Here is a 24,043-nt window from a genome sequence, read left to right on the forward strand (position 1 = left end):
CCTGGGCCTGGTGGGGTTGTGCCTGGGTGGATGTGGCTGGCACAGGTGGCCCTGTCACAGTCCCTGGCACCTTGGCCAGGGGCTGGTGGGGGCCGGGGCCATCCCAAAACGCTGCCACTGCCCCTGGGGCAGGCAGCCAGAGATGGGGCAGCGTGGGCTGAGACAGGCACCAGCAGCAGCTCTGTGGGGTCCTGGCTCATCCTGCCTGTGGCTCCAGTCCTGCTGCAAGAGGAGCTGCACGAGCCAGTGCCAGGGAGGAGGAGATGGGAACGAGTGTCCCCGAGGACACCTCAACACGATGTGCCACGGGCCCTGCACCAGTGTCACTGCTCCCAAGAGCTGGCATGGCCCCAGCCCTGCAGCGGCACAGCTTGGGGTGACAATTTTGCCTGGGTAAGTCCTGCAGCAGCCTCGGGGACAGTGAGTGCTCCCATCCCCTCCACAGTCCACCCACCCAGGGAGCAGGGGCCTGGCCATGGCTCGGCTGGGCACCCTGGGGCAGTGGCAGCATTTTGGGATGGCCCCAACTGTAGGCTGTAGGATGGGGTGGTCACAGTCCTCAAGGGTGCTGGGGCCCTGTGTGCAGGGTGGGACAGGTGGGGGACTCTCAGGCTGTAGCCACTGGCACACTCCCCCGCTGACCACCATGGCTAGTTTCATGCCATCGCTTGCCAGCCCCATGGCTGTGGGCTCCCCGCACTGCAGCCGGACACTGCCCTGCACACGTCTGTCGTTCCAGGGCTCCCGCCTGGCCCTGGCACTGTGTGGGGTGAGCCCCAGACATCAGACCTGGGGCAAAGCAGGGGCAGGCCAGCACAGGAGGGGATGTTGGTCACCGCAGATCGCTGCAGGGCTGGGAGCACGAGGGTGGCCGCAGGACTGCACGGGCAAAGCCAAGCCTGGCATGGTGGCCCTGGGAGAGCCTGGCTTGGGGCACCAGCCCTGGGAAACTGCCACCCCCAGCCAGGGAGCCTTGGGGATGGGGGGGGTGATGGCTGCAGGTCTGTGCTGTGCCACCCTGCACAGACCAGCATATGTGGGATGTAGCAAGCGGCCCCGGTCCCCCCACCCTGAACACAGTGGGACATTGTCACTGCCCAGCCCCACACCCCCCTCGCTGTCCCTGTCACTGGCTCAGGCCCAGGGGAGCACACAAGCCCCTGGTGAGCAGGAAGGCAGGCTGCCCACCCCTGCCTGTGGCTGGGGTCCAGGGGTGCTGTTGCATCCCCCCCATGGAGAGGGGGTGGAGGGGCCCTGGACAGCAGCCCCAGCCTGGAGGCTACTGAAGCTGAGAGACACCATGGAACAACGTGGAGCTTTCTTATAAATTTATTACATAATAATAATAATAATTAATAATAATAATAATAATATAATATAAGAAACATAGATCTCTGTGGGGTATGTGTATCACAACGTCAAGGGCGGGAGGCGAATGGCCACACCTCCATGACTCTGGAGAAGGAGAAATCTCCTCCAAAAATCCATACAAAATAAGGGTGAAGTCAAACTGACCCTGTAAAATTAAAAACAGAACAAAAACCCACAGGTGAGTCCGTCTGGGTAAGAAACAAGAGTGTGGATGTTCGAGCCGTGTGCGTGCGCGTGTGGCCGCACGTGTGTGTGCGAGGGCGGGAGCCGGTATATGCACATGCAGTGGGTGTGAGTGCACGCCCAGGGGCGTGCGGGGGTGTCTCCGCGGGTGACACATGCATGCGGCAGTGAGGGCTGCCCATGGGCGGACAGAAAGAAAACCCTGCCGCACTTTGTCGCTGTTTGGAAATGGTTTTGGCTGGCGAAGCTCTTCACCACCAGGAACAAAGTGCTTTGGGTTTTGTTTTCTCTTCTTTTACAGTCAGAATTACAGACAGGAGCTGATGGAGAACAGGGATTGATGATGTTAGTCTGGTCAAAGGAAAAATACCAACAACTTTTAAAAAAAAACCCCTTCAAAGCAAAAAAAAAAAAAAAGTGTATCCTTTTTTACAGAAGATAACCCAAGTCATTGAGAAGCCATGAGAATCACAGTAACTGCCGCGCGCGGCTGGTCCCGGTGCCACCGGGATGGTGCAGCCGAGGGGTTGGTGCTCGCTGCCGGCCACGCTGCAGGCTCGTGGGGTTGGTTCCTCGCCCGCTACCGCTCTGCCTTCTCCTGGATGGCTTTTCAAAATGAAATGTCTCACTGGGTCTGGAGATGTTTGGAGCGGAGATGCCAATGCAGCCAGAATAGATACAGAGTCAGGAAAGGGCTATCTACACCTGGGGAAAATCCTCTTTGCTTCAGCTGAGAAAATAAAAGTAAAGTAGCAGCAGCTGTGTTAGCTGGGGGTTACGGTTCTGCCGAGGGGGTGGGAATGGCCACAGGGCAAGAGCTTGGCCCTTGGCCTTTGGGCAACCCGGGGTTCCCAGCCAAGGCACCACACCGCTGTGGCGAGTGACTGGACCCTAGCCGGATGCTGCGGGTGCTGGGGGTGTGCAGGATGTGGCTGCCCCAGAGCCGGCGGTAGCACGGAGCGCAGGCTGTGCAGCCGCCCCAGCAGAGCAGGCTTGGGGGGTGCAGGTGGGCACGGGGAGGGAGCGGGCTCTCAGTGGCTGGGGAGGAAGAAGCAGGTCAGTTGAAGAGGCCTCAGCACCCAGCACAAGACCACCCCAGGCACTGCCCCCAAGCGAAGACGTTCGCCTGGTGACCCTACTGCTGCCTGGGAATGGTGTTGTCTCCAAAGCCCTGAGCCCCTGCTCATCTGCTGTGTGTGTGTCCCCGTGGTGGGGGGACAGGGAAGGTGCGGAACTGGGAGGGAGGATGAAGCTGTTGCTGCTGGGGCAGGGGAGCAGGTTTGCGGCAGACCCAGGCAGCCCCTGGGGGTGGGGGTGATGGGGCAGCAGTGCGGTCGGAAGTCGCCTTCTTTCGTGTTATGCCTGACTGGGACGAGCCGTGGTGTCCCTGGGAGCGACGGCCGCAGCCGCCATCCTGCAGGAGGGATCACGCAGTGTTTGCCAACACAGGTACGGCTGCAGCTGCTTTGTGGTGGAAGCTGGGATGCACGCAGGGCAGCACAGCCGCCGGCTCCGCTGGGGCAGAGCAGTGCATCCACCATTTCCAGCCCTCGCAAGGAGGATTGGGGCAGTGGGGGGAATCAGGGAGGGGGAGGAGGAGGGCTCCTCTAAAATGGCAAGAAGGCGTCCAGCTTTCCTGGTCCCAGACCGAACTTTCTGCAGAAAAGTTGCGCTCTGCAGACTTCTGGCCTCTTGCGGCAAGAGGCGGGTGCAGGCAGGTCTCTCTTGGTCGCCCCAGAAACAGCTGCGGAAGGGGCAGAGACCCTGGGTTCACCCAGCGTGAACCCACTGAGCAGCCTGCACTCAGGCTAACACAGTCACACTTCCACCAGCAGCGCCCGCCAGCCGCCCCGAGGGGCTCATGCCGGGCGGGAGCGAGGGTCGTCGTGCCGAGGGGCCACAGCGGCTCCTTGGGGGCAGCACTCAGCAAAGCTGCCCACCACCCCGAGGGGGGACAGGGCAGCTCTGCTGGCCATAGGCCATGGGGCTGCGCCAGGGCACGAGGACTGCTGGGGTCTGAGGGCTGCCGGGGTCTGTGAGGGCTGCCGGGGTCCCCGCTACCCTGCGGGTGAGGTGAGGAAGGAGCCAGCAGTGTGATGAGAATGAAACACAGCAGGGGAAGCGGTGAAAGGGGCAGTGGTGGGATGAGCTGGCTGGGCGGGCAGGGCTGGCAGGCAGGGGTGGGTTGAGCTGGGGCTTGTGGAGGGGCTGTGAGGTGCTGGCAGTGCCAAGCGAGGCAGGGGATGAGCCATCAGCGGTGCAGAGGCTTGGACAAGCCGCGGCGCGTGGGCACCCAGTGTGCTCTGGCGGATGCTGCTCTGTGGGGCTACTGTGCCCGCTGTGCTCCCGCAGCAGGAGCTGGCCCCAGGGCCCCAGGGGATGGAGACCAAGCAGGGACGGCCAGGGGCTCTGCAAGCATGCGGCAGCAGGGGCCAAAGCCAGCCAGGCAGTGGGCACAGGCTCCCCGTGGCACACCATGGGCAGCACACAAGCATTTCCACAGCAGTGGGTGGCTCCAGAGCAGCCTCGTAAAAGCAGCATGAGGAACAAACAGCCAAATAAATTCCTAGGAAATCCTGTCTCTACAGTTTGGGAAAGAGGCTGTGTGACACCAGCCTGGGGACGTGCCCAGGCCTCTGTGCACGGTGGGGCCTCCTCGGGGGCTGTGCTGTGGCAGGCCTGGCACATGGTGTGCCAACAGGGTTGCAGAGGAGCTGGATGCTCACCGGCATCCCAGGACGTGCCGATGTTGCTTCGCCAGGCGCAGAGCTGGCGAAGCAGCATCACCCCGGAGAGCCAAGCTCCAGCTGCAGGGGACAAGCAGTGAGTCTGGTTGGCGGCTGGGCGTCTGTGAACAGCAGTGGGGTGTGGGCACTGTGAAGCATGCTGGAGGTGGTGCAGGGACAAGGTGAGGGGACAGCAGGAGCTGGGGTGCTCTAGAAGGTGCGAGCATGGGGCCAGGGGACGCGAGGGCAGTGGCTGCACTGGCAGGCAAGATGCAACCGTGCCAGTGGCACAGGACGTCCCTGGAGTGGGACCGTCCCTGCCTGTGCAGGACCATGCCAGCAAGCCCTTGCAACGGAAGGGTGCCACATAAAGCCAGCGTGGGCGGGAAAGCCAGAGCCTGGGCAACGGAGGGTGGTAGAGGGGTGCAGGACGGTAGGTGGGTGCATGCATCTGCACATGCTGCTGCACATGCTGTGGGTGAGGCATGCGGGTGACTGCAGAGCAGATTCCAGGGGTGAAAGTGGGAGGTAGATGGGAGGGCACATGGCAGGGGGCCCTACAGGGTGAATGGAGGGGACAGGGTGCACAGTGGCAGAGGGGTGATGGACCGGGCTGCCACTACGGATGGGGCAGGGAGGTGGAAGGGGCAGGACCCGATCTGCAGCATCCCGCCCCAGGCCAGACAGGACAGTGGCAGCGTTGGCACAGGCGGAGCTGGGGGACGCCTGATGGGGTGTGATGGCACACCTGGTAAAGCAGGCGGTGGGTTCAGGCAGACGCAATGGCTGCTATCGCGATTTAGATGCCTCTTGGCTCACCAGGTTACGGGGCACGAGGCCCCAGCTACCCTGGGGCACAGACCGCAGGCTGTTTGCTTGCCGGTCTAGCTTGAAACCCCTCTTGCCATCCCCAGGTGCCTGCCCCAACTGGGAGCAGCAGGATGGCGGCCGGGGAGGAGGGGGGACACAAATCCCCAGGGCCCAGCGGCTTCTGGAGAGTTCTGGATGGAGCCACTTGGGCACGCACCCAGTGAGAGCTCAGGAAAAAGGAGATGGCACCACAGCGCATCAGGATCCATCCCAGGGAGGGCCTGGTGTGCTGGCATGGGTCAGGATCCATCCCGGGGAGGACCCGGTGTGCCGGCACGATCAGGATCCATCCCAGGGAGGGCCTGGTTTGCAGGAGGGGGACTGCCACCCCCCGCCCTGGGCCTGGGCCTTTTCCCTGGCTGAAGGTTGTAAAGGTTCAGAGATGTGTGAGGGTCAGAAGGAACCTCCTTGTCCTTCCCTCTAGCACCAGAAGAGTTAATGCCTTTGTGGGGGACTCAGCTTTTTGGGAACACCGGTCACCAAGCCACCCCCTCCTGAGCTGGCTGGGCAAGCCCTGGCCACCCCTGAGCTGGGGCAGGGAAAGGCTGGGGACAGTGCGGTGAGGAAGGGGCACGCGGGGCACCAGGCACCACGCTGGGGGACAGGGACGCCACCTCCTCCAGAGCCAGGGCTGGCCTGGGTCACTCTGGCTCCCCTGAAGCTGTTGGGCGACGGAGCGGCTCCCACCCAGCCCTGCTGCCCCAGTGACCCAGCGGCCAGGCCGCCGCAGCACTGCCAGCCCCTGGTCTTCAGCTGCGTGGCGGGAGCCAACCTGGTTCCCAAAGCCACAGGCCGGCCTCCTGCTGCTCCCGATGGCTGCTCCAGAGGAGCAGCCCCACCAGGACCCTCGTGACCAGGCTGGCGGTGCCCGCGCAGGGCTGTGCCGGCAGTGGTGCGGTGCGAGCGCTGGGCGCGACAGTGGCGATGGCTTCCCGGGAGCGGAGGCGGGAGAGGGACCTGATGCTGCGGGGCCTGCGCCTGCCAGAGGCGCGGAGTTCTGTGGGGCGGTGGAAGCGCCAGCTCCGTGCATCTCTGCCGGGAAGGGGTGGAAGACTCGGTGTGTCCCAAAAACCAAGTTTTGTTTTGTGTTTCTAAATCTTTAAAATCCAGAGTGTCTGAAAGGAGCTGTTGGTTTTTTTTTTTTTTTTTTTTTAAAAAGACTTTAACATTCAGTCAGTCAGTCGCTAAAAACTCCCATGAGCCATGGGCATCCCAGGGGAGGGGTGCAGGCACCGCCTCGCCAGCATCTCAACAAGTCTAGAGATATATAGATTTAGTAAAATTATAACAAAATCAGGTGGCTATAGCTATAGATATAGATATATAGATATTTGTTCTCTCTTTTCAAATATATAGCTGATTAAAAAGATGCAAAATAAGGATGACTTAGGACGGAGTGGGAATCCTGTAGTTCAGTATCATCTCTTGTAGATCATCAGCTGCTCTCTATATAAATGCACGGAGATTATATATTATCCATCAACGTGTCCCCCTTGGAAACAAGACCCCAAACCAAGAAGAAATAAAACATCTCCCTCCCCTCCCCTCCCCCCTCCCCCCCCAAATGTTGGCAAAGCGTTTTCTGCTGGATACCCCACCAGCCTCCCTCCAACATCCCCAAACATGCTTCTATCCATGCGGTTTCAGTCCCTCTCTCACCAGGGCAACCGAGGGTGGCAGGCAGAGCAGCAGCACACAGTCCAGGGCTAGTGTCTCACGTGGCAATCACTCTTCTGGCTTGCACGGCATGGCTGGCTGCTCCCTGAGTTGGCTCTGCGCGGGAGGGAGCAGGTCTGGGCATCACCACCCAGCCACCGTGCCAGCGCTGCCCCTCCACAGACACCTCTCCATGCTGGAGCCCTTCCCCTCCGGGCACCGGTGGGACGAACCAGCTCGGCCGGCCACCACTGAGCCTGGTGGGGACATCCTGCACGGGGCAAGGGCCACCACCACGGCTGTGGTGCCTCCTGCCTGCTCTTCCAAACACGGGCCGAGCGCCGGCACTGGCACTGGCCCTGCCTGCCTCCTGCTGCAGCCCCTGCCCTGCCACGCTCCTGCCTCGCTGGCAGCTCAGGGTCTGGGTGCCACCGGCTGCCCCACGCTGCCCGAGATGCAGCCGGCGGCACGCGCCCGGCCTGCTTGCCTCCCTGCTGCGCTCCAGCCGGTGCCTCCCTGCCTGCCGCACCGGGGCATCGTGGCCGGCGCTTGGCCGACAGCAGAAGCCTCCTCCCTAGCCAGGGCTCAGCTCCTCACTGCACTGCTGGCCCTGCCCCACTCCCCACCCCAACCAGGTGTTGCCCTTCGCCCACGGGGAGCCTGGGCTTGGCAGCACATGGTGCCTCGGCCCCTCCGGCCACCAGCGACGCCCCCGGGAAACAGCACATCAAGCGATATACAGGCCAGACTCTCTGGGAGGAACAGAAACGAGGATGTATTTCATGCAACATTCCTTGTCCCGAAGGCGTCGCGGGGCTGGCAGGGCCGAGTGGGGGTCTGCGTGTGCATGGCACGCCGGGGCGGTGTGGGAACGGGTGGGAGCCTCTCGGCTCCACGCCCTTCAGTGCAGTGCTCAGAATAGAAAGAGAATCAAAGTGGGTTTTATTAGTCTAGTAGAAATGTGCCCCCCACCCCCACCCCCCTTCCCCGTGGTGGCTCTGGAAGAGGCCAGTGCTGCCTGGGACGGTCAGCTGTCTACCAGCTGCTTGAGTGCCCGCTCAATGTTCATCCGGTGCCCGACTCGGGTCACCCCCAACTCCACAAAGTCCTCCTTGGTGAGGGCGGGCAAGTGCGTGCCCTCTATTTCATGGTCCTCAAACTTGTCTCGGTGCTCCACCAAATTGATGCTTTCCAGCCAGTCCCCGACGTCGTACTTGTTCCAGAGGTGGAGGGGTTTCTGCATGAAGGGCCGAGGTGGGTGAAGAGTGTGCAGGGGCGGCCCTGGAGAGGGGGACGGGGACGGGGAGCGGCTCCGGGCACTCACGCTCCTCACCACAAAGCGCACCTCCTTGGGCTCGTGTGGGATGGAGAGGCTGGAAGATTTGAGGATGGTGGGAGGGGTCAGACCGTAGGGCCGGACGGTGCTGAGAGGCTCTGTCCGATCCAGAGCCGGCTTCACGGGGCTGGGGGTACGTCGGGTTACAGGGTAGCGACTGCCAGGTCGGACTGTGTAGGTGGTCCCGGAGCTCCGCTGGGAAATGGTGCTGAGTTCTCCTAAACTACTGAAAAGTCTGCAGAAAGAACGGTACAGCGAGAGAGAGAGGAGAGAGAGCAGAGGGCAGGGGTGAGGCGGAGGTCCCCAGACACAGGAGCACACACACAATATACACGGGGGGGGGGCCACTGGAGGGCTGGGCCAGCCTGAGATGGGACGGGGCTCTGCAGTGCGCAGGGGACACGGCTCGGAGCACTTCAGCCAAGACTTTCTTGCAAGCCCTGCCAGGGCTGTTCCAGAGGAAGTAGAAGAGGTTCAAGCAAGTATCTCCAGTGTCTCCGCTTCCCAGCCAAACCTGCCCTCGCTGCCACAGCTCTGAAGCCCATTGAGGCCTACCAAGGAGGGAGGTGGCCCTGCAGCCCGGTGGGTCTACACAAAGACTTACTGCAGCTGAAGACCCTGCTCCTCGGCCTGTCTTGGCTGGTCAGCAAGAAGCTGCGACCCAGCTGTGACCAAAGCCACCAGCCCCACCCTCCCAGCGGGACCCCCCCAATTCACGCTCGCTAACTGGGCTTCCATCGGCGTGCTCTCGGGTCCCACCAGACTCAGAGCAACCCAGCGCTCCCCAGCACATGCCCAGCTGGGGCAGAGGAGCTGCCCAGGACAAGAGGGAACCTTCTGGCATCTCCCCAGAGAGTAGCGTGGGGACACGACCGTCATGCCACCCCAAGGATGGAGGCAGCGAGGTCTGATTGTCACCCGATGGTGGTCAGCTCGTTACCCTGGGCTGAGGCAGCCCAGAGGTGTCTGGACTGGTCTTTCCCCTTGCACTATGCCACGTCTGCCTGCCTGGCTGCACCCTGCACTGGGGTAGGCACAGGCCGTGGAGCTGGGCAGGGGGCAGCCCCTCCGGCAGCACTCGGCTCTACCTGCTCGCCACGAGGGCCTCTGGCCTTTATTGCCTCCCCTGGCATGAACAGCTAGTCTGGGTATGTGACAAGAAATGGATCTAAAACCTGACAGGGCAAGATCATGGAGGATGAGTCCTCTGGGTGCAATGAGCAGAGCGAGTGCCTCAGCCCAGGAGGCCTGGGGAAGGCATGCTGCACTGCCCGTCTCTGTTCATGCTCTGCTTTGGGGGTCTCCTTCCATAAGCACCCACTGCTGACTGTGGCTGAGGATGTGACACTGACCGGGAGGGACTCGGGGGCCCTGGGCAGTCTCTCCGTCCTGGCAGAGAAAGCAAACACAGCGCCCTGAACACACCCCAGGGCTTTGGCTGCTGCTTCCTGGCAGCCTCTGATTGAGCCTGGTGGGGTCTCGGCCCCAAGGAGGGCTCTAAATGGGGGTCCATGTCCTGTGGCGGCTCAGGGGCTTGGATGCTCCCACAGCAGAAGTGCTGCAGCCCTGACTGAGCAAGAGTGGGGAGGACAGGGAGGGTCCACTGGTTCAGGGCTGCACAGCCCCGGGCCAAGAGGGACAGCGTTACTGGGGCTGGGTGGTTATCTTTTTGCTAAACAGTCCATGACCGCTCATTTGGGTCACACAGTGTCAGTTTGCTTGTCCTCCCAACTAACCAATAAAATGCAACGGAACTGCAGCTCCCTTGGGCTTGGATGTGACGCTGGTTAACAAACCAGCAGTCCTCTGGGCTGTCTGCATGGTGCCCTGCGTGCAGCCCAGTGCAGTACAGTACCTCTGCCTCCCTGCCATCCTCCAAGCTCTGCCCTCACATCTCAGGTCCCTCCTGGAACAGATGGACACTCTGGAAACCTGTTGCTAGCAACAGGGGTCCAAGGGCTACAGTTAACAGCATATGCCCGCTGCCACTAATGCGCACACCACAAAAGACTCAAGCTTCTGGGAGGTTCATAAGCACTAATGATTCTTTAGAAAGGGGGCTGTGAGAAGATGAGCTGAACAGGAATACGAAAGTCTGTCCATGTCTCTGGGCTCAGGCATATTTCTTCTTACTCTTATTTCTTTGCCACCTTGGCACAGAAAGCAAGAGGGTTATAAAGAAGCATGATGATGAATCACATTTGGGAAGCTCCATCAATACAGAAGAGGAAAAGCTGAATGACCTTGAAGGCTGCGGCACAAGAAACAGAACGAAAAGTGACAGTACAAAACACAGCGTCCTGCTCAGAGGGCTGGCAAAGGATCTCTGCTCTCTACTGGAAGTGGTGAAGGGAGAGAAAGTTCTGGACCTACTGACAGACCCCAGGAGTGGCTGGCTGGGAGGCGCCAATATAGCACAGCCACGGAAAGGCAAAAGAAGCACTGCAAGATCTAAGGTGTGTATTTCTCACGGACATCAGGACGCATTCATGTCACCACAGGACACTGCTACACTCTCATTTGGAATTCTGAGCACAGTTCTGGTCACTCACGTTCAGGAAAGTTGAACACGAACAGGAATGGCTGCAGACACAGCAGCTGGTGTGCCAAAGGCTCGTTTAACCTGACCCAGGTGGGACAGAGGGGGAAACTGCTGTTGGAGTCTGTGAAAGGAGAAGAGAGGCTTAAGCTGGAGGGCGCTGAGACCCGCAGCAGCCCCCTGCAAGTGCACTCCTTGCCAGCGCGGTGGATGCCTGATGGGTGCCTGGCAGCATGGGCTGTGCCAACAGTGGTGATGCAGGTCCCACAGAAACGCCCATCCCATGTCAGGTTGCGCTGCAAGGCCTCCCTGGCTCTTGGCACAGGTTCTGCTTTGTTTGGTGGCTTACAGGGCCTGGGACATGGACTGTTCCTGCTCTCAGGGAACCACGCGAGAAATCAGCTGTGTGCCCAAGCTTCCACGGCTGGCGTGTCCTTGCAATGGCGAGTCAGTGGTGCTATGGCAGATCTTTCCGGGCACAGCTCATCAGCAGATGTAATCTGTAGGTCTGTTCTCCTCTGCAGAGCACTGGCTTGGGCAATGCAATGCACTGTTGGCAATATGCTGTTGTGTCTCAACACCTTCTGCCAACCATGTGTTATGCTGCAGTCAGCTCACCAGTCTCTGATGCCCTGTCCAGCTTTGGAAGCTGACTTCATTATGGCCCATCAGCCCAATTATTTGGTCACAGGCACTTCATCCTGCTCTGAAGCCAGCTAAGTTTTTCTGGATGTCATCATTCACAAGTGGCACCTCAGCACAGTATCCCTTCCAAGGACTTGCACATTATGCACAGTGACAACATCTGCTTAGAGGTTTTTTTTTTCTCTGGATCACTGCTCTTCTTCATTGCAGGTTCATGTTGGCATATCATGCGTTTTGCCCAAGGAATATGCACTGACCGAGATGTGTACCAGCCAGCTGTAGCCAAGCTGTGGCCAAGTGCTGCTATGTTTTAGGATGTTCCTATTGAGGACTTCAGCTTTGTCAGGTTTCACGAACACTATGGCATTGTCTGCTTCTCCTTTGGGCAACATCAAGCCAATAAAACTAGGGAGCTTAATAAGAAAAACGAAATGCTTTCTTCACTTTCTGTTTCTGGTGGTGCTCTAACTAGTCTTTGGAAGACAGCAGTCCAGAGATGCTGGGATTGCTGGTTGCCACAGGTTTCTCTCTGAGTTGGGACGAGGCAGCTATAATCACCATTGCAGGGTTGCCTTCAAGCTTGTCTTCTCTGAACATGTGAAATCCAGGTTCTGGCAGCTCTCAACCCCTGTCCTGCAGAGCTCGGTGGTGGCAGTCTGTCAGCACCAGCAGTAGCAGTAGATCGGTTGCTTGGGTTGCTTCTTTGGTGTAGCCAAAAAAACCTAGTTTTTTGATTTGTGCACTACGAATGGAACTGACTGGAATCGGCAAAGAGGAGAACAGGTCCCATGGGAAGCAGTCTCAGAAGCAAAGAAACACCAGCGTGATGAAAAAGGAAGTTCTAACCAAAGAAAGAGTTATTATGCATTTGTAGGGCAGCTAATTAAGCCTTCTGGAAATACTTTTACTGAAGGTATTAAAAAAGCAGATTTCTTGAATGTGTCACAAATGAATGAGGATTCTTCCTTTGAACTCTCTATCTCAGTCCAGATTTCTTCAAGAGTAACAAAGGCGAGGACAGATTCAGCAACAGAGGTAACACACTTCTCATCACTCCAAAGGGAAATGCTTCGCTTTTGCTCAGCAAGTCTTTTGTGTTGCTGCTCTTGGTTTCCAGATGTTTTCATATTGGCCTTCAAAAGCATCTCCATTGCTTTTCACTGCATGAAGGACTTGCCTCCTGTGATTAACAACCTTTGCTAACTGATAATATACAAGACTGCTCTTGTGATTCCCCACTGGGGCTCGGTGCACCCAAAGGCTCCAACGCAGAGCCTGACGCTATCTGTGACCGTGGCTAGGCTGTGCTTTAGGGCCAAGGGCTGGAGACTAATCCTCTCTCTCTTTGCTTGAAATGCAGATAGACACTTTGAGCCTTCCTGCCTAGAATGGTGCACGCACAGATGATGTGACACCTCTACAGTTCCCATTTTGAAAAGATTTTGTCTTCCAGAATTGTCTCATGAGAACTGTCCCTGAAAAGGGAGGACAAAGGAGAGGAGTACAGAAAGGAAAGAAAGTCTCTCTGGATGGCTCCCAAAACAAAAATCAGAAGCATTCATGCTATGGGTCACCATGGAAATAACACAACAGCCAAACAGGACATAAACTCACTGGCAGGAGCTGGATGCTCTCACATGCCACTTTGCAAGTGAGAACAGTGTCCAGGAGAAAGCAGCACTTCCCACCCCCTACCTGCACTCAGCTCTCACTGCCAGGTGCCGTTCAGGTGAGTTTATCTTTTGGTGGGTGGCTGGTGAAGGGCTACGGGCCTGTTTCAAAAGCTGGAAGGATATATGCTTCTTTACAGAACCTTGAGGAAGTCCCATCAAGCAGAGGGCCAAGGGAAGCCTCATCACACAGGAGTCAGGGAAGCCCTTTTCTCCCCAGAGCTGGATGCTCTGCCCAGACAGCGAAGTCCCAGGGCAAGAGGTGACATGGCAGCCACCCTGCTCCAGCAGCGTGCACAGCACCAGTGGCAGACACAGCTGCGTTACTGGGAGATTGATGAGCTCTCCTCAGGGACCATTTGCCAGCCCACTGCTCTTCCTTAACTACTGAATTTCGGCACGAAATTTGTTCCTGGCTCTCAGCAAAAGAATCCAAAGAGAGGATAAGCTTATCCCCATAAAGAAAGCCCACAGGGAAAAGGGTGCCCAACAGCGCGTGAGACTTATCTGAAGAACTACTGAGAACAAGGTTTTTACTGAAGGCGATCTAATTTCCTGCTGTCATTTTTTCTTAGGACTCTACTAGTGCAGCCAGAACTTTCATTAGGGAAGATAAATCTGGCACTTCTGAGTTCTTCTCTTTCACAGTAGAAAAACAAAGGGATGCTGCAAGGAAACACCTGCAAAACTGATACAAATGAGTGGGGTTAATTGTACCCAGTGTATTGTCCCTCCTGAAGGCAATGCTGTAACTCCACCAGCATCTGGAGGGCTGATGATGCTGAAGAAGCATTGGAGGAGTTTCTCTTCAGATGAACAAAAGAATGAGCAAACCTGGAGACAACTGTTCAATTTTGTAGCTCTAAGAGCTGTTACTCTTCTGTATGGAGTGTCCTGAGCAGAGATAAATGCGGAACTTATGGACAGCACTTCTGCACGAAGTCCTACAAATCAGGCAGCTTAGTCCCACAGATCACAGTCTACAAAGATCAGTTACTTCAGGCACAGCCCTTGTGTTTTTGGCACATGTTGGACAGACAATGCACAGACAGCTCAGCAGCACTGAACATGTGCAGCGGGTCTAACGTTTCCTGAAAAAGCTTTCACAGGGGTCAGAGACTTTATGAAGGGGCCCAGCAACTGCATTGTACATGAGCAATAAAGGTGACGTTTTCCGAAAGCAACTGATGTACTGCATGAGCACGGTATAATCAACATGCACCCCCATGCAGTGGCAGTGCAGCAGTTCGGATTAGTGTGCCACCTGCCTAGGAATCCCAGATCAACTTCCTAAAGTTTCAGATTTTGGCCAGACATTTCCATTTGAAAGGTACACATTCTGGGGAGAACTCAGAAGCAGGGTACCTCTACACCCCTCTTCTGAGAAGGATGGCTCCTTTGGATCAGACTGCAGGTCTGTTCCCTTCAGGAAGGTGGCCAGTAAAAGTGCCAAAAGAGATCAAGTGGATAACCTGTTAACTTGGTGTTTGGGAAAACAGCCTGTATGGCACCAGGCAGGAAAGCTTTCCAGACACTCTGCAGGGTGGTGGATAAGGCGAGCTCTGAGGCACTCGGGCAGAAGGAGCCTAAGGGGGGTATCTGCAGGGGCTTCACCTCGTGCTGGCTCTCCAGCAAAGCAGCTGCACCTTGCCTGTGCTGGGGGTCAGCTCCCTCGGCTATCAGTGAGGAGGAAGCTCAGCATCCAGAAGGCAATCCCTCTTCTTTTCATTCCACATCGAGTTGTTATGGCAACCAACATGCTTAGGTCTAAGCCGAATATTTGGCAAGTGGCAGCCCACTCTTGATGCCTGTCTTGGCTTGCAGCCACTGCCCGGGTGCTCAGCAAAGTGGTCTCCGTAACACCACAGCAACTCCTGTCTTCAGGGAGGGAGGACCCAGGGAACGACAGACTGGCCAGCTTGACATCAATCCCCCCAAAGATGGTGGAGCACATTATCCTGGAAACCATTTTCAAGCATATGAGAACAAGAAAGTGACCGGGACTAGACAGCATGGCTTTATAAAGGGGAAATCACACCTGACCGACCCGGCAGACTAAATGATGAGGTTAGTGGGTGAGGGGTGAGCAACAGATTTTATCTTGGCTTAGCAAGGCTTTCAAACGCCTCTCCCATAACATCCTCACTGACAAACTGGTGAAGCATGCACAAGACAAGTGGAAGTTGAGGTTGACTGGGAACTGGTGGAAGTGCCACGCTCTAAGGGCTGTGGTCAGCAGCACAAAGTCCGGCTGGAGGTTAGTGACTTGTAGTGCACACAACCCCCAGGGTTGCTGCTGGGGCTAATACCACTTAATGTCTTCGTTAAATACCTGGACGATGGGGCAGAGGGTACCCTCAGCAAGTGGAGATGACACACATTTTGTGCAGATGATGCAAAATGGAGGAGCTGCCCCCCAGAGCACCCCGACTGACTGGAGGAACAGGCCAAGAGCAATCTCATGAAGCTCAACAAAGGGAGACGCAAATTCCTGCAACTGAGAAGGTGGCAACAACCTCACCCACCAGTATATGCTGGGGGCCGACCAGCGGCAAAGCAGCTTTGCAGAGAAGGACCTTGAGGTGCTAACAGACAGCAAGCTGAACATGAGCCAGTGACATGCCCCTGCGGTGAAAAAAGGCGGTCGGGTGCCCTGGGCTGTGTTAGGAACAGCATTGCCAGCGGGTCGAGGGAGGTGATCCTTCCTCTCTGCCCATGGAGCACATCTCTCTGCTGATGGAGCACATCTGCAGTACTGTGCCCACTACTGGGCTCCTCAGTACAAGAGACATGGACTCACCGGAATGAGAGCCCAGTGAAGGGTCACCAGGATGATTAAGGTATGGGAACATCTGACACAGAAGCGGAGACAGAGAGCTGAGACTGTTCAGCCTGGAGAAGGTTCAAGGGGACTTCATCAGTGTGTACAAATGCCTTGGTGGGGGAATAAAGAAGATGGAGCCCAACTCTTCTCAGTGGTGTGCCCATGACAGGATGGGAAGCAATGGGCACAATTAAAACACAGGAAATTCCAGCTGAACACATGAAATTCCTTGTTCACTGTGAGGGTGACCGAGTACTGGCACAGGCTTCCCAGAGAGGTGGTGGAGTCCCCATCCTTGGAGATATTAAAAACCTGACTGGACGATGCCCTGGGCATGCTGATCCAGGTGTCCCTGCTTGAGTAGGGGGGAGGACCAGATGACCTCCAGAGGTCCCTTCCCGCCTCGACCATTCTGTGAATTCAGACTGCGGAGGACCAGCGCAGACCAGCAGTCAGTCAACCGCAAATGCCCCGATGAGAAAGTGATGACGCACCGAAGCCCATTACACCAGGTCACTCCTTTTTGCTGGAGCTGCCCAGTGGCAAAGCCCTCTACGACGCTTTATGTAGAGAGTGGTTGAGCTGATGGACCTTCCTCCATACCTTTCTGCCAGTGTCCTCAGCCTTCTCTGGTGCACATGCAGCAAGCAAACGGCAACATATTCCTGCAGCACCATCAATGCCCAGCTTTCCCTGCCAGCTCTCACCTTCAGTATCAGCTTTCGCTCCTCACTGCCTGTGGTGCACTCGAGTCATCAGGAACATTGCCAGCATCAGATGGCCACAATTTATGGGGACAGTGATCTCTGGCCTGCAGAATCAGTTTTTGCCCTCAGCTGCCCATCTCTTTACATTTATTAGCACTGAACCTTCTTTGCTGTCATTCAGGTCACTCATTTAGCTTGGCTAGTTTCCCTCGAACTCTTCACTGTCCTAAATTCAGTGTCCCTCAAAACTTCCTCTTTTCTGCAAATCAGGAATTTTCATTAATCACGGTGTTTTTCATACAATTTTTACATCTATTAAATGAAATGGGACCCTACTGCAAGATACCTGTTTGCTATTAAGCTTTTTCTACAATGAAGACTGACAAGCTACTTTGACTTTTCATTTCTGGTATTTTTTTCTCTGTAAAACACATCCAGACTGAAGTCTTACTTCTTGCACTGAAAGAATTCCTCAGTATTAATAATCCCTCTCCTACGCCTCTGATGCCCAGCTCCTGAACGGCAGTCTGGAACGAGGACTGCTGACTTTGCTCCCGAGAGAGGGCCGGCTGGCGGGAGAGCACAAGCTTGCCTGCCCAGAAGCAGCTCCCTGAGGGGCGCTGTGTGAGGAACAAACCCAGCGCCCTCAAGCAAAGTGTCTTCAGAGCCAGAGCACGCTGCCTTCAGCTCGGTTCTCACTGTGGGGTGTCCTGGTTTCAGCTGCGACAGAGTTAATTTTCTTCTTAGCAGCTGGTGCAGTGCTGTGTTTTGGAATTGGTGGGAGAATGATGTTGATTGCACATGGATATTTTTGGTTGTTGCTCAGTAATGTTTATACTAAGCCAAGGACTCTTCAGTTTCTCGGGCCCTGCCAGCAAAACTGGGACGGGACACAGCCAGGACAGCTGACCTGAACTGGTCAAAGAGGTATTCCATACCATATGATGTCATGATGAGTATATAAACTGGGGGAAGAAGAAGGAATGTGGGGACATCTCGCATTATGGCGTTTGTCTCCCCGAGTAAGTGTTATACGTGATGGAGCCCTGCTCTCCTGGAGATGGCTGAACGCCTGACCATGGAAAGCGGTGAATGAATTCCTTGTTTTGCTTTGTGGCTTTTGCTTTACTTATTAAATTATTCTTATCTCAACCCTCAAGTTTTACATTCCTTTCCAATGCTCCTCCCCATCCCTCTGGGTGAGGGGAGAGTGAGCGAGTGGCTGCGTGGTACTTAAGTTACTGGCTGGTGTTAAACCATGACAGGGTGCCTAACCACTAATAAGACAACTAACCATGACCAACCCACTTGCAATTTTCTGTCTGGCGAGAGGAATGTAAAGGAACCCAAAGCATCCCTCACATGTCGATGGAGGCGCTCGGCCACCACGCAGGCAGCACACCAAGGCAGCACTGCTCTGATGAGTGAGGACCTGCCAGCACTGGAGAAGTGAAAGATACTCAGGGCAATGAGACGGGCTACAGCGGACAGACCTCCTGCCTGATGGCAAGTGTACCGCTGACACACCTCTGCGCTGGGGACTAGTTAGAGCCAGTGTCTCCTGCATCCATGTCACACCATGGTACAATGCAAACCTTTTTGCAGAAAAAGGAGGGGAGCAATTGTAGTTTTTACATCTATGAACTGAAGTCCTTCTAGATTTCCTCAGTCTGCTCAGGATCTGATTTCCTTCTGTTTACTGCAAGAGCAAGCAAGGGAAGAAGTCCTAGAACTACCACAGATTCAGCATCTTCCTTGACACCGGGGATGACAGAGATGGGAAAGCTGCAACCAAAAGCGTGAATCAGGCCAGTTCTACGCTGCTATTCGGATGTTCAGCAAGAGATCCTCATTTAACAATGCAATTTTTTAATAAACCCCAATGCCAGACCACACAGGACCAGTGAAGTTTGCAGCTCACACTTAGGACTGCATGACAGTAGTGCAGTGATGTGGCCAGAAGCTCCATGAGCACAGAAGCAACAATTGGGAGAATGCTTTACAGTACAGCTGCAGACAATTACTTTTTAAAACCGGAGTAATATATGAAGTTGCTTAAGCCGTGACTCCCTACATGCCATAGCATGAGGCAGTAACCTCTAAACTGCTGCTGGGCTGAGCTGCTACGTCTACACTGCACAGGCAGCACCTGGCAGGCTTTCTGGATGGGGTGGGCACTGGAAGCAGCCTGCGTGTGTTAGTCAGGTGTCAGGAGAACATCCACCACAGCAGATCCCAGCAGTATGGGTCAGATCCTGGTCTGACCTGCACAGCCAGCTCAGCAGGCCTGGTGCATCAAAGAGGAAAGTCAGGGTCAGGGAACACCATCACGCACAGAAAACACCGACTACGAAACACTCTGTGCAGTCTAGCAGTGACAGGAAAATGAACAAATCCGTGAAGGCAAAGGCAAGCAGACATGAATGGAAAGTAAGGCACATGTGTCAGGTTGGAAGATGATGCAGACCCGACTGAAGTGACAGGGGAACACCTGTCTGTTCCAGTTTTGGATGCCTTCAAAGCACAGCAGTCAGCTCTGGGTGCACTTCTCAGAAATGCCTGAAGGGACAAACAGTGGGGGCTCAAAGCTCTTCTCACCTGAGGAGCATTGCAGACTGACATAGAGGAAGCTGCGCTAGGTTTAATATGTGATTTTCTGGATTTGTGTTTAATCATTTCAAGCGGAGTATGAAAATCCACTCCAGAAAGCCATGGTGATTGTCACTGGTTTACCTTGTTATGGGAGGACAAAGCTGAAGATCTAAGCAATGGGATGGTATCACTGATGGAACTGTTGCTTCTGGTACTATTAATTTACCCTCTTGTGACAAATAACAGTTTTTCTCTTCTTCACTCTACATAGATTACTCTGCATGGGAATAGGTGTGCCACTGATGGAAAAAGAGGCAAGAAATTGTGACTTTTCCTTCAGCTGATGTGGGAAAGCAGTGTGCGTGTGTGGAGGGGGGATGGGTTGACAAGATGGGGAACTCTGGCTGGTCCCTGGATAACAGCAGCATGAAGCTGCTGTCCCAAGGCTTTGGGGTTTGTTGCACTGCAAGATGCAACTGAAGACCTGAGTCCTGAACCAGCGCGATACTGAAAGGACAATATTCACCTATGGACTGCTCACCATCCCAGGTCCTTCTACGAATGCAGCACCTTTCTTATGGAGAGTTCCCACATCAGCCTGTCATGGTCAGATGACAGCAAATTGCACTTCTGCTGGGTTTGTTTGGGTTTTTTGCTCTCCCAAACTGTGTATAAGACATTATCCCAATAAAATACAGAGGCTGGATTTGGAAAAAAGCCAGCCAGCCATGAAAACCCTGGAGGTATATTCCCTTTTGTGGCTTCTCAATGTGCTGGCTCCTTCTTGTTTCAAAACTGCCTTTTTTTCCTCTCACTCTGTACCTTTTTTTCCTCTCACTCTGTATCTTCCCTCTTCTCTCTGATCACATTCCTGCAGCCAGAACAGGAGCCACTCTTGCTGTTCACTGCTACAGCCTCTTCCCTTGACCTCAAAAGACTACCTGACCTTCCTAGCTCACTGCACTGTCCTACAAACTTCAGCAGGACCTGTCTTGGGGGCCAGAACAGCCTGTCCTATCTTCTCCTGAGCTCCTCTCACAGTCAAGGCTTCTGACCTGGAGCAGAGTGCCTCTGTGCTCAGCAGTCTTCGCACAGAAGATCATGAGAAGGTGAAAGACACTGGCAGAACTGTGGCATTTGATGCCCAGTTGTCATCTGCTGGGCCCCTGCTAACACCTGAAGGCTCAGAAGTGAGGTGCTAGTCCAAAAACTGCCCAGAGAAGGACTTGGCACTCTTCCCTTTTGTTGCTCCTTGCTGGTCTCAGATGAGCGTGCATGTGTGTGGGGGGCACGTTTGTGTTTGCTTTTCAGATCCTGATTCCAAGCACTGAGCTCCAAAAGCCAAGATGGTGCATCCCTTCTCCCATCATCCCCAATAGTGGGCACCATGCGGGCCATGTGAAGCCGTGGGGACATCCCTGCATGTCCTGCACTGGAGCGAAGCATGCATGGGAGAATGAGTAAACTCAACTTCAGGCAGCCTGCATGGAGCTTACTGCCAGCGGTGTCACCTGAGAAAGCTGGGGCTTGCCTCGTGCTGTGCCCCAGGACAGTCCCCTGAGGCTTGGGCAGAGCAGAGGCTCCGTGGCTGACTGGACATGGAGGGTTCAGTGCTGTCCTTCAGACCCAGCTCTCCTTGTGAATCTCACTGACAACTAAAACCTGAGCCTGGGTTACAGGCTCTGCATTCTGCCTGGTGCCAGCACTGGGCTAAGCGTGGGGCTGAGTACCACGGCTCGAGTGGGGCAGCACTGCCCGAGTCCCAGAGCCCAAGCTCTGCCACCCACAGAGGAAAGCAGGTCTGAAGTTTCGCATTTTAGGTGACAAATTTTGTTGCAGGGGAAAATGACCACAACCTGCAGCGAATGCCTGACCCTTTGTGCAGCTAATGAGAGGGGAAGCTGGCCCATCAGCGTTTTAGCTGTGATGACACAGGTTAAACTACAGGGTCAGAAGACAGCTAATTATGTACACAGAGCTAACCCCATGCCTCTAGCCAGCAGCAAGCACTTGTGCATCTAAACTGGTGGTGCCTTAGATCTGTTGTAGACTTGAGCCTCCTTGCTTGTGCACCCTAAAAATACCCTGGGTTTACAGCACCCCTCCCTTCCAGGGAATTAAATGCAAAAAACCTGTGCTAAGAAAATGTTAAAGGTGGTCAGCTAAGCAGGCACCTGTGAAAGCCAGGCATATCCAGGTTCATCGCTGATCCTTTTGGACTAAGACAGCAGCTAACCCTAACACTAACCCCAATCCTAACCTCTGTAGGCAGAAAATGGGAATAATGCCACTTGTGACAGGCCCTGGGCAGAGGCAGTGCCCACTGTTCCCCGCTCCTGCTCATGTTTACGCAGCTCACTTGCATGCTGAGCACAGCTCCTGGCAAGGGCTCCCTCCGCTGCAGGGCAGCGTGGTTGGGGGTGGGGAGCGGTGGGGAGCGTGGGGGGCATGCGGCCCGCTGCAGCACCCTGAGCACGGGCACGGGGCCGCAGCCTGCAGGAAAGCACTAGCCAAGGCTCTGATGCACTGGTGCTCACCCGGCTGGAGCTGAGCCACAGCCCGTGGGCAGCCTCTAGCCCCTCGTCTGGGCTGCGCTCGGGGCGCGCGGGGCTGGGCTGGGTGGCTGCAGCACACGCTCAGAGTCGAGCAGGGGTGCTGGGCACAGGCGAAACAATGTCCAAAGCTTTTGCACAAACAGGGCTGTGCATTAGAGAGGAAACATCAGCTGACAATCACGGTCAGTCAGATGGTGCTGGACAGGAGCAGGCACTGCCATTGTCCGAAATGCTGGCTCAGCGGAACGGGGACAAGCCGGCTCCCATTTAGCGCAGCCAGCCATCATCCCCATGGTGCTGCCACTGGGGCTGCTGGGCTGTGTCCTAACGACGTGGGGGCAGAAAACAGACTGAGCAGACTGAATTCACCCTGTCCTGTGCCAGGTAGCACAAAGCCGAGCGATGAGCCAAGCGCTCACAGTGCTAACACGGCTGGCAGATTTCCCCTGCTGCAACCCTGAACACTCAAGATGCTCTGCGACACCAGCAACAGGACTGAATGCATGAAGACATGGGCATATGCAATGACATGAGGACCCTCCCACCACTGACCACATGCAAATGAAGCAAGATTTGCTGTGCAGAACCTGAGGCACAGCTCTCTCCGCCCAGCTCTAGCAGAAGCAGTGCTCCATCTCCAGCCAGATCTAGGGGCTCTGCAACCTTTTGCTCCACCAGAAGGACCGAAGTGGGCCAGATGGCTTCTGAGTCTCCCACACCTCTGCTTCCACCAGCCGTGTGTTACAGCCTGGGACTGGAGCAGAGCTGATCCCTGGGGAAGGCATCCGCATGGCTGTCTGGAAAGCGGTACGGCAGCCACAGCCAGCCCCACGGTGCTGCAGGGCATCTGGCAAGAGGACTTTCCTAGCGCTGCTGTTCTGCTTTCCTGGGACTGGCCCTGTCCAGCTGGGCACCGGGCAGGGGATGCAGACTTGGAAATTCAGCACTTGGCAGGAAGTGACAAGTAAAATCAAACATGTGAATGCCCAGAGGTCTGCGTAGGCTCTGGGGTTGTGTTCACACAGGGAAGCGGCACAGATGTAGGTAGTTAAGTTTCATACACGCTACGGGTAAAAAAAAACCAAACTAGGACAGACAGACAAACACGGAAGAAGCACAATCAAGACCACACAGCCGGCCATGCACACTGGGGAAATTCGCCTGGTGAGCACCCAGATCAGGGGCATGGGCTCAAACCCTCCAGTGCCCACCCAGGCATGCAGATCACTTCTTGGAGAGGGGGAAGGATTCTGCCACTCATCACTGGTGACCTGGTGCAAATAGTAATGGCCTCTTTAGGGTCTCACTGCCTGGTCCATCTGGGTGAATGCACACAGCTCATCACCCACAGGCTTGCGAAGGGATTCCAGCAGCTCCAGTAGCAACTGAGACCTGCCGGGGAGATGTCCAAGGAGCTCTGCCAGCAAGGACACTGAGACCTGCTGAGTTGTGGGCCAAGGAGCTCTGCCAGCAAGGACTACTCCTGCAGCAACCATTAACCAGTTTGGGAGAAGGTGAGGGGTCAGTTTTCTGTACCCTCATTTCCCTACAGCTGTCTGAGGTCAACACTTATCCATGGTTTAAGTTTGTGTGCCAGCAGTGACTTCCCTGGGGACACCGTAAGTCACCTGCTGTGGGTCACCAGGCTGGAGTTCCTGCAGCTCTGGGGTGTCTTCCAGAAGGCAGCGCTGCTGTCCTGCTCTCTTCCAGGCCTCCCCTTCCTGCTGCTCAGCTGAACCCCAGCCTAGGATGGCTGCATCATCTCAGGGTAGCAAAGGCGTAAGATGCTGCCTCCCCTGCCTCATGGGATTTTTGCTTCAGAAGGTGACCTAGGGATACTCCGCCGCTGGGAAGTCGTAAACCTGCCTTGTGCATCAATTGCACAGGGGGAGCTTCTGGGGCTCAGAAAGGGCATGTTGCTTCCCAGGGTGGCAGCCGGCTCTGCCCACCCTTGCTGGGGTCCCTCCCCACGGGGCCAAGTTGTGCCAAGGGGGCCCCATCTCTGCACAGACTTTGCTGGATTGTCCCCTGGGCAGCCTTGACAGGGGCACATGGGCTTGTCTGGGCCACAGTATGAATCCCATGGAAGCCCGAGGGAATTTCCTCAGTCGTCACCTACGAGCAGCAGCACACGACATCACAGCACAGGGACACGGACATGCTACCGGGGCACACCAGGGCAGGAGGGGGACACTCACATGCCAGAGCAAGCACCGCTTCCTGCTCTCAGCCAGCTGGGGCTGCGGGAGAGCGGGAAGCGGGACCAGCACCGGCGCGGGGAGACAAGGTGAGTTTGCTATGGGATGAGAACATGCTCACTTACACAACTCGCCCACCCTCCGGAGGCCAGAGGCGGTTCTAGACAGAGC

At 55.8% G+C, this 24,043-nt stretch overlaps 1 protein-coding gene across 1 annotated transcript in view; it reads right to left on the bottom strand.

Moving 5' to 3' along the window:
* Window positions 1-1,324: 1,324 nt before the first annotated feature.
* SHANK3 (SH3 and multiple ankyrin repeat domains 3) overlaps window positions 1,325-24,043 on the bottom strand; it is a 362,955-nt gene continuing 340,236 nt past the window's right edge. The window contains exon 25 of the mRNA XM_040596580.1: window positions 1,325-8,377. Within this exon, the coding sequence (XP_040452514.1) occupies window positions 7,834-8,377 (544 nt within the window). The 3' untranslated portion in view covers window positions 1,325-7,833. The remainder of the gene's footprint in view (window positions 8,378-24,043) is intronic.

Source organism: Falco naumanni, chromosome 5 (genome assembly GCF_017639655.2).
Source record: "Falco naumanni isolate bFalNau1 chromosome 5, bFalNau1.pat, whole genome shotgun sequence".
Taxonomy (NCBI): Eukaryota; Metazoa; Chordata; class Aves; order Falconiformes; family Falconidae; genus Falco; species Falco naumanni.